At 42.1% G+C, this 10,606-nt stretch overlaps 1 protein-coding gene across 1 annotated transcript; it reads left to right on the top strand.

The window, feature by feature from the left end:
- Positions 1-5,726: 5,726 nt before the first annotated feature.
- LOC122648074 lies at positions 5,727-6,209 on the top strand. Its single transcript, XM_043841341.1, has one exon. It carries the CDS (start codon positions 5,727-5,729, stop codon positions 6,207-6,209), a length of 483 nt encoding a protein of 160 aa, XP_043697276.1.
- Positions 6,210-10,606: the final 4,397 nt, after the last annotated feature.

Raw genomic sequence — 10,606 nt, 5'->3', positions numbered from 1 at the left:
GGAAGTCTTATTGGTAGGGTGTCCAATAAGGAGATTATGGAGGTTGTGTTTGCTATGAAAAATTACAAAGCTCCAGGACCGGATGGGTTTGGGGCTGCTTTTTTCAAACATTCTTGGGATGTGGTTGGTGAAGATTTGACTCTAGCAATGAAATGGTTCTTCAGTAAGTCTTGCCTCCCTAGTTCGATTAATGCTACTTTTATTAGTCTTATTCCAAAGGCGGGGGATGTCTATTCCTTTGCTGGTTATAGGCCCATAGCCCTTTGCAATCTTTTTTATAAGATCATCACAAAAATCTTATCTAATAGATTACAAGGAGTGGTTGGGCAGGTGGTGAGTGATTCCCAGTCTGCATTTATCAAGGGAAGGTCTATTGTGGACAACATCCTTGTTTGTCATGATGTGGTCCGAGGGATTGAGCAGAAAGGCACTAGTCCTACAGCAGTTTTAAAGATTGACCTTCATAAAGCTTATGACTCCCTTAGTAGGAAATTCTTGTTTGAGATGATGAAAAGAATGGGTTTCCCTCAGAAGTTCATTGGTTGGGTGAAGGCTTGTGTCGACACTCCCTGTTTTTCCATTTTATTAAATGGGAGTCCAGCTGGCAATAGGGGGAAGGGGAATTCGACAGGGGGACCCCATGTCTCCCTATTTGTTCACTATTGCAATGGAGGGGTTTTCAGCCTTGATGAGGAAGTTGGAGGTTGAGAGTAGGATCAGTCTTCTCCCCAGATGTAAGAGCTCCCACCTCTCTCACCTTATCTTTGCAGATGATTTGATGATCTTTGTGAAGGCTACTACGGACTCTATTTCGGCCTGCCTGGGGGCCTTGGATGAGTTTCATACCTACTCTGGGTTGAAGCTCAACAGGGCTAAGTCCTCTATTATTTTAGGGGGCCTTACCCACACGGCCAGACTGCAACTTTTGGAATTAACGAATTTTGTGGATACCAAGTTACCTATCCGGTACCTAGGTGTTCCACTTATCTCTCGGAAGCTGGCTTTTGCATATTGCTCCTCTATTTTGTATCGGGTGCGGAATAGGCTTGATGGTTGGAAAGCGCATCTTTTATCTTTTGCAGGGCGGTTACAACTCTTGAGCTCTGTTCTTCAAGGCTGCTACATTTATTGGTCAGGGATTTTTGGACTGCCTGGTGCTCTCAAGAGAAAGCTAGAGTCCATCTTCTCCAATTTCCTTTGGTCTGGCCCGTCTCTTGAACGTAAGGTACATTATATTTCTTGGGAGAGGATTTGCAAACCTAAGGCTGAAGGGGGCCTTGGTATTAGAAGAATTTCAGATATGAATACGGCGGGTATTCTTAAGCAAATTTGGTGGATTGCCTCTAAAAAGGACAGTCTTTGGGTTAGGTGGGTTTACACCCGCTATCTAAAAAATGACTCTATTTGGACTGTTAAGATTCCCCAAAACTGCTCTTGGGTTTGGCGGAAAGTTCTCAAGTTTAGAGATTTGGTTGAGCCTCACATCCATCATATTATTGGGAATGGCCAATCTACTAGACTTTGGTTGGTTAATTGGCATCCTAAAGGGGTTTTGATTAAAAGGTTTGGGGATCGGGTTCGGTATGATGTTGGTTCTACCCGGCTTGCCTTGATTTCAGACTTTATTAGAGGTGGTCTATGGCATTTGCCCCGCCAGGGCTCTTTTGATCTGATTACTATTTCTAGGGATCTCCCTAGTATTCCCATTGTGAATGGGGAGGAGGATCTTATTATTTGGAAGGAAACCCCTAATGGCCTCTTTACTACTAAGTCGGCTTGGGAACTTGTGAGAAGCAGTGCTACTAAGGTTGTTTGGCATAGCCTTGTTTGGTTTCCTCGTTTTTTACCTAGGCATTCTTGTACTACCTGGAGATGTCTTATGGGTGGGCTCCCAACAAAGGACCAACTTATTAGAAGGAATATTGGAGTTGGGCAGAATTGCGTCCTGTGTTGGGGGGGGGGGGTTTGGAGAGTCATGCCCATCTATTTTTTGAATGTCCCTTTTCTAAGACCATTTGGGATAGGGTTAGTTCTAAGTGCTCTCAAAGTGGTAAAGGACCTGCTGGCTTTTTTGATGTGGTTAATTGGCTCTCTCATGTGCTTTGTGCTAATGACAAGTTAGATGTTATCCCCAAGTTGGCTTTCTGTGCTACAGTTTATCATGTTTGGTGGGAGAGAAATCAACGCCTCTTTAGTAATCAATCAAGGTCTTATGATAAAATCCTTCAAGATATCAACTTTGATGTGGTCACTAAAGGTTCTCATTGTCCGATTTTGGCTGCCCATACCCCTAGAAATCAGTTCTTGGTTGATATTTGGGGAATCCAGGTGCGATGGGCAGTCTCGGCTCCCAAAGCTTGTTCTTGGCCGAAACCCCCTACTCACTTGGTCACGCTCCATTGTGATGGGTCCTTGAGTGGAGATAGAGCTTCTTATGGCGGTCTTGTTCGTAATACCACAGGAGATCCGATCCTGGCTTATGTTGGTAAAGGTGTGGAGGCTTCGGTTCTTAGCATGGAGTTGTTAGCCATTCACAGGGGGGTGGCACTGTGTTTAGAGAGGAATCTTCGACATGTTTCTATTAGATCTGATTCGAAGTTGGCAGTTGAGATTCTCACTGGTGTGTTCAGTTGCCCTTGGAATTTATATGTTTTGAAAAACCAAATCATCTCTAGTCTAAACCAGTTGACTCACTATGAAGTGAGGCATGTTTGGAGGGAATTGAACCAGCCGGCAGATTTTATTGCTTCCATTAATTGTGGGGGTGGGGAAGCTATTTTTTTTTTTTTTTTTTTTTTATAAGTAGGATTTGTATTACTAAGAAAAGAAAAATGTACAAAGAAAGGCATCCTTTAAGAACCCAAAAACGGGGAAAAGGACCCTAAGCAAGATAGGACAGGCCCTATCCAATAGCAGGGAGAAAGAAAACCCCTAAGGCTACATCCTATAATAGGTTACTAGCTCCTTATCTTTCTTTATGAGAATGGTCAGCTCCAGAGGGAAAGACTCAGGCTCCCAATAGGTTCCAGAGGGGTCAGTAGGGAGGGAAGCCATGAAATCTGCGGGCTGGTTCTGTTCTCTCCAAACATGAACTAATTCTTTAGACCTCAGCAGCCTAAACTTGGAGAGGATCTTACTTTTCAAAATAAGGATTTGCCAGGGCCCAGTGATCTGCCCATTCAAAATGTCGACGGCCAGCTTCGAATCCGACCTAACAGAAACATCATACAAACCCTTCTCGATACAAAGGGAAATTCCTTTGTAAATAGCCTTAAACTCCATGGACAGCACCGAAAGATCTTCCCCTAGACCAGCATAGGCAGCTATGGGGTCCCCACATCCATCACGAATGAGGCCCCCAAAACTTGCTTTGTCATCTGCAAGAGACCCATCACAATGGAGAGCAACCATATTCGGATTAGGGGCAAACCAAGAGCAGGCCTTTGGAATTCGAGCAGCCCAATGAACTTGAAGACCCCATTTGGCAGCAATATGAAGGTTGGCAGTAGTAGGGTCACCCACCAAAGAAATGGAAGATAATCTGCCAAGAACATCCCCCTTTATAGCCCCTATGATCTGGTCCTTAGGTCTGATTTTGTTCCTGAAAATTCTGAAATTTCTCTCCGACCAGATATGCTTGATTGTGGCACAGAAAGCAAGCTTGGTGACCAGCCCCAACTTCCCTGCTCTACCTGCGGCATATCTAACCGAGATGGCTGCATCAATGACATTGCTTGGCATGGTTCCATCATGAAAGCAAAGCTCATAAATAATTTTCCAAATGTCCGTAGAGAAGGGGCACCCAAAGAAAAGATGATTTCTGCTTTCAGTTCCAGCCCAGCAAAACTCACAATGATGAGGAGCCAGAATATGTCTATGAATGAGGTTGTCCCTTGTAGGGAGGGCATCCGAAAGGCATCTCCAAGCTATAAAGCAATGGGAATTAATCCCCCTTTCAAACCAAACAGCTTCACTCCAATCTGTACGGGCAGTTCTTGTGCGGACAGCATTCCAAGCTGATTTGGAAGTGAAATTACCCGAAGAGTTGCCAATCCAAACTGTCAAATCCGGAACCTCATCGTGAAATTTTTCAATGGTTGGAAGGGCCCTCCATATATCAATTAGATGTGGGGAAGCTATTTTGTATCCTCCTGAGTTTCATGATGACCTAATGCGGCTGATCCTTGATGATGCTTCTGGTAAGGTCCAGTTTAGGCCTCCGTGATTGGGTTGGGTGGCTTTTCCTTGTAGTTACGAGGGGTTTGTCCTCGGTGGTGTGGGGCCTCTTCCTCCTCCTTAGGTCTGTCTAAGGGGTGGGAGAAGGCTGCCTTCTTTTATATCTATCTTTTCTTCTTCTTTATACACACAACTTACCTATCGAAAAAAAAAAGACTTGACGGTTGGAAAGCTTGATTCTTATCCTTTGTTGGCCGGCTGTAGCTTCTTAGCTCTGTTTTCCAGGGTTGCTACATTTATTGGTCAGGTATATTTGCCTTAACAAGTGGAGTCAAACAGAAGCTGGAATCCATGTTCTCGAATTTCCTTTGGACAGGTCCCTCCTTGGAACGAAAGGTACACTATGTTTCTAGGGATAAAATTTGCAAAACCTAAGGATGAAGGGGGTTTAGGTATCCGTAGACTTTCTGATATGAATGCTGGGTGTATCCTAAAGCAAGTTTGGTGGATTGCCTCCAAAAAGGATAGCCTTTGGGTTAGGTGGGTGTATGCCCGGTACTTAAAGAATGATTCCATTTAGACTGTGAAAATTCCTCAAAACTGCTCTTGGGTCTGGCGAAAAGTGCTTAAGTATAGAGATTTGGTTGAACCTCACATCCTCCACTTTATTGGGTCTAGCCACTCTACAAGGCTCTGGCTCGATAAGTGGCATCCTCAAGGGGTTTTAATCAAGAAATTTGGGGATCGTATCAGATATGATGCGGGCTCTCAGCGAATGGCTATGGTTTCGGACATTATTAGACAGGGCGCCTGGCATCCCATTTCCTATGGTTCCTTTGACCTGATTAGTGTCTGGGGTGATTTGCAACATGTTCCTATTTTGAGTGGTACGAAGGATCTTATTTTTTGGAAGAAAACCCCTAATGGCTTGTTCACCAAATCAGCCTGGGACACTATTAGAAGGACTTCTACTAAGGTGGGCTGGAATAAATATATTTGGTTTGCAGAGAACTTCCCTAAGCATTCTTGCACTGCTTGGAGATGTCTTATGGGTGCTCTCCCAACCAAAGACCAGCTAATTAAGAGGAATATCCATGTTGGACCAAATTGCATTTTTTGTTGGGCTGGAACTGAAAGTCATGAGCATCTCTTCTTCAATTGCCCCTTTTCCAGCAGCATTTGGGGGAGAATTAGTTCCTCTTGCTCACAAGGGGGTGGGGGGGCCCACCTCTCTCCAGAATGCGATTGTTTGGCTCTCAAATGTTGGCTGTGCTAATGACAAGATGGACATTATTCCCAAGTTGGCTTTTTGTGCTACTGTGCATTTTATTTGGTGGGAAAGAAACCGAAGGCTTTTTTAAAACAAGGTTAGGTCTCATGATCAGATTATTGAGGCTATTAGACTTGATGTGGCTATCAAGTGTGCTGCCTTTCCCATTTCGGTTGTCCAAAATCCCATAAATCAGTTTCTGGCTGACAGTTGGGGGATTAGGGTGGATTGGAAGGTTATTACACAAAAAACTTGTGCGTGGTTCAGACCTCCTACTCACATGACAGCCCTTCATTGTGATGGGTCTTTGACAGCTGATAGAGCTTCTTATGGTGGGATCATTCATGATGACACAGGGGCTGCTATTATGGCTTATGCTGGGAAGGGGGACGATAATTCTGTTCTAGGCATGGAACTTCTTGCTATCCTTAGGGGAGTCACTTTATGCATTCAAAAGGATCTCTTTCGGGTTTCTATTAGATCTGATTCCAAACTTGCAGTGGATATTTTGAATGGGATAGTGAGCTGTCCTTGGAGCTTGCAGGCCTTAAAGGTCCGGATCACATCTCTAATGGAGCAATTGCAACGTAAGGAGATTAGACATGTTTGGAGGGAGCTCAACCAGCCGGCAGACTTTGTTGCAGCCATTGACACTAGGGATGGGGAATCTTTTTTCTACCCCCCGGATTTGCCCCTGCACTTAGTGGAGTTGATCAAGAATGACTCAGACCATAAGACCTACTTTAGGACCCCTTCACAATGAGTAGTAGGCCCCTGTTGTTTGGGGCTGTATCACCGAGGGCTTGTCCTCGGGTTCGCTCTGGAGCTCTCCTTCACCTCTTAGGCCTGTCTAAGGGGAGGGGGCAAGGGCTGCCATTTTATGTATTTTATTTCATCTTTTTCTGTCTCAATACAATCATACTTACCTATAAAAAAAAAGGTATCGATTCGAAGGTCTCAACCCTCAACATCGTATCCACACGTCCAATTAGAGATAAGGACACTTTTTATAAAATACCAAACCCAAAAAAGTACAGAAATGCCCTCAAATAACCCTAAACAACGTACCTAGTTTGGTTTAAATCGAAAATGAACAAATGTCGAAATAGGTATCGATTCGAAGGTCACAACCCTCAACATCGCATTCACACGTCTAATAAAAGATAAAGAAACTTTTCAGAAGAGCCTAAGCCCCGAAAAGTATAGAAATGCCCCCAAATAACCCCAAACGATCCACCCGGCCTGGTTTAAACTAAAAATGAACATATACGGAAATAGGTATCGATACGAAGGTCACAACCATCAACATCGCGTCCACACGTCCAATAAGAGATAAGGACACTTTTTAAAAAATACCAAACCCAAAAAAGTACAGAAATGTCGCCAAATAACCCCAAACGACCCACCCGGTCTGGTTTAAACAGAAAATGAACATATGCCGAAATAGGTATCGATTCGAAGGTCACAACCCTCAACATCGCATCCACACGTCTAATAAGAGATAAGGACACTTTTTATAAAATACCAAACCAAAAAAAGTACAGAAATGCCCTCAAATAACCCTAAACAACATACCTAGTCTGGTTTAAACTGAAAATCAACGTATGTCAAAATTGGCATCGATTCGAAGGTCACGACCCTCAATATCACATCCACACATCTAATAAGAGATAAAAAAAATATTTTAGAAAAGTCTGTTGCCAAAAAAGTAAAGAAATGCTGCCAAATAACCCCAAATGACCCACCTGGTCTGGTTTAAATCGAAAATGAACAAATGCCAAAATTGGTATCGATTCGAAGGTCACGATCCTCAACATCGCATCCCCACGTCTAATAAGAGATAAGGACAACTTCTGGAAAATACCAAACCCAAAAAAGTACAGAAATGCCCGTAAATAACCCTCAACGACACACCCGGTTTGGTTTAAATCGAAAATGAACATATGTTGAAATAGGTATCGATTCGAAGGTCACGACCCTTAACATCGCATCTACACATCTAATAAGAGATAATGACACTTTTTAGAAATTCCCAATCCCAAAAAAGTGCAAAAATGCCACCAAATAACCCCAGAAGACCCACCCGGTCTGGTTTGAACAAAAAATGAGCATATGCCGAAATAGGTGTCGATTCGCTTCACAACCCTCAACATCGCATCCACATGTCTAATAAAGGGCACTTTTTAGAAAATCCTAAACCCAAAAAAGTAGCGAAATGCCCCTTAATAACCCCAAACGACTCACCCGGTCTGCTTTAAACCGAAAATGAACATATGCCAAAATAGGTATGGATTCAAAGGTCATGATCCTCAACATCGTATGCACATGTCTAGTAAGAGATAAGGGCACTTTTTAGAAAATACCAAACCTAAAAAAGTATAGAAATGCAGCCAAATAACCCCAAACGACCCACCCGGGCTGTTTAAACCGAAAATGAACATATGCCAAAATAGGTATCGATTCGAAGGTCACGACCCTCAAAATCGCATCCACACGTCTAATAAGAGATAAGGTCTCTTTTTATAAAATACCAAACCCAAAAAAGTACATAAATGCCCTCAAATAACCCTAAACAACAACATACCTACTCTGGTTTAAACAAAAAATGAACATATGTCGAATAGGTATCGATTCGAAGGTCACGACCCTCAACATCGCATCCACACTTCTAATAAGAGATAAGGAAACTTTTTAGAAAAGCCTAAGGCCAGAAAAGTAAAGAAATGCCCCCAAATAAATCCAAACGACCCACCCGGTCTGCTTTAAACAAAAAATGAACATATGCCGAATGAGGTATGGATTGGTCACGACCCGCAACATTGCATCCACACGTCTAATAAAAGATAAGGACACTTTTTAGAAAATCCCAAGCCCAAAAAAGTACAGAAATGCCACCAAATAACCCCAAACGACCCACACGGTCTGGCTTAAACCGAAAATGAACATATGCCGAATGAGGTATGGATTCGAAGGTCACGACCCTCAACATTGCATCCACACTTCCAATAAGAGATAAAGACACTTTTTAGAAAATACCAAACCCAAAAAAGTACAGATCTACTACAAAATAACCGCAAACGACCCATCCGGTCTGGTTTATTCCAAAAATGAACATATGTCAAAATACGTATCAGTTCGTAAGTCACGACCCTCAATTTCGCATCCACACGTCTAATAAGGGATAAGGGCCCTTTTTAGAAAATACCAAACCCAAAAAAAGTACAAAAATGCCGCCAAATAACCCCAAACGACCCACCCGGTCTGGTTTAAACCGAAAATAAACTTATGTCAAAATTGATATCGATTTGAATGTCACGACCCTCAACATCGCATCCACACATCTAATTAATCCAAAGGACACTTTTTAGAAAATACCAAACCCAAAAAATTACAGTTATGCTACCAAATAACCAAAGTGACCATCTCGATCTGGTTTAAACCGTAAATGAACATATACCGTAATTGGTGTCGATTCAAAGGTCACGATCCTCAACATCGTATCCAGACGTCTAATAAGAGATACGGACACTTTTTAGAAAATCCCTAGCCCAAAAAAGTGCAGAAATTACCCCAAACGACCTACCCGGTCTGGTTTAAATAAAACATGAACATATGCCGAAATAGGTATCGATTTGAAGGTCACAAACCTCAGCATCCCATTCACTTGTCTAATAAGAGATAAGGACACCTTTTATAAAATACCAAACCCAAAAAACTACAGAAATGCCATCAAATAACCCTAAACAACATACCTATTCTGGTTTAAACCCAAAATGAACATATGTCGAAATAGGTATCGATTCAAAGGTCACGACCCGTAACATCGTATCCACACGTCTAATAAGAGATAATGACATTTTTTCTAAAATACCAGACCCAAAAAAGTACAGAAATGCCCTCAAATAACCCTAAACAACATACCTAGTCTGGTGTAAACTGAAAATGAACATATGTCGAAATAGGTATCGATTCGAAGGTCACGACCCTCAACATCGCATCCACACGTCTAGTAAGAGATAGGGACACTTTTTAGAAAATACCAAACCCAAAAAAGTACAAAAATGCCCGCAAATAACCCTAAATGACCCACCCAGTCTGGTTTAAACCAAAAATGAACATATGTTGAAATAGGTATTGATTCGAAGGTCACAACCCATAACATCGCATCTACACATCTAATAAGTGATAAGGACACTTTCTAGAAAATCCCAAGCCCAAAAAAGTGCAGAAATGCCACCAAATAACCCCAGAAGACCCACCCGGTCTGGTTTAAACAAAAAAATGAACATATGCCAAAATAGGTATCGATTCGCTGGTCACAATCCTCAACATCGCATCCACACGTCTAGTAAGAGATAAGGACACTTTTTAGAAAATACCAAACCCAAAAATGTACAGAAATGCCCGCAAATAACCCTAAATGACCCACCCAGTCTGGTTTAAACCGAAAATGAACATATGTTGAAATAGGTATCGATTCGAAGGTCACAACCCATAACATCGCATCTACACATCTAATAAGTGATAAGGACACTTTCTAGAAAATCCCAAGCCCAAAAAAGTACCGAAATGCCACCAAATAACCCCAGAAGACCCACCCAGTCTGGTTAAAACAAAAAAATGAACATATGCCAAAATAGGTATCGATTCGCTGGTCACAATCCTCAACATCGCATCCACACATCTAATAAGAGATAAGGACACTTTTTAGAAAATACGAAACATAAAAAATTACAGAAATGCCGCCAAATAACCCCAAACGACCATCTCGGTCTGGTTTGAACCGAAAATGAACATAAGCCATAATAGGTGTCGATTCGAAGGTCACGATCCCCAACATCGCATCCACACGTCTTATAAGAGATAAGGACACTTTTTAGAAAATACCAAACCCAAAAAAGTACAAAAATGCCGCCAAAAAATCCTAAACTACCCACCCGATTTTGTTTAAACCGAAAATAAACCTATGTCGAAATAGGTATCGATTCGATGGTCACGACCTTCAACATCGCATCCACAGGTCTAATAAGAGATAATGAAACTTTTTAGAAAAGCCTATGGCCAGAAAAGTAAAGAAATGCCACCAAATAACCCCAAACGACCCAATAAGGTTTAAATCGAAAATGAACATCTACCGAAATAGGTATCGATTCGAAGGTC

Source organism: Telopea speciosissima, unplaced genomic scaffold (assembly GCF_018873765.1).
Source record: "Telopea speciosissima isolate NSW1024214 ecotype Mountain lineage unplaced genomic scaffold, Tspe_v1 Tspe_v1.0435, whole genome shotgun sequence".
In the NCBI taxonomy this organism is placed as follows: domain Eukaryota; kingdom Viridiplantae; phylum Streptophyta; class Magnoliopsida; order Proteales; family Proteaceae; genus Telopea; species Telopea speciosissima.
The sequence above is the reverse complement of the archived record's forward strand: the minus strand, read 5'-3'. Positions and strand labels throughout refer to the sequence as shown.

Coding starts and splice junctions, on each gene's coding strand:
- LOC122648074 (XM_043841341.1), top strand. CDS start 5,727: ATGACAGCCCTTCATTGTGATGGGTCTTTGACAGCTGATAGAGCTTCT.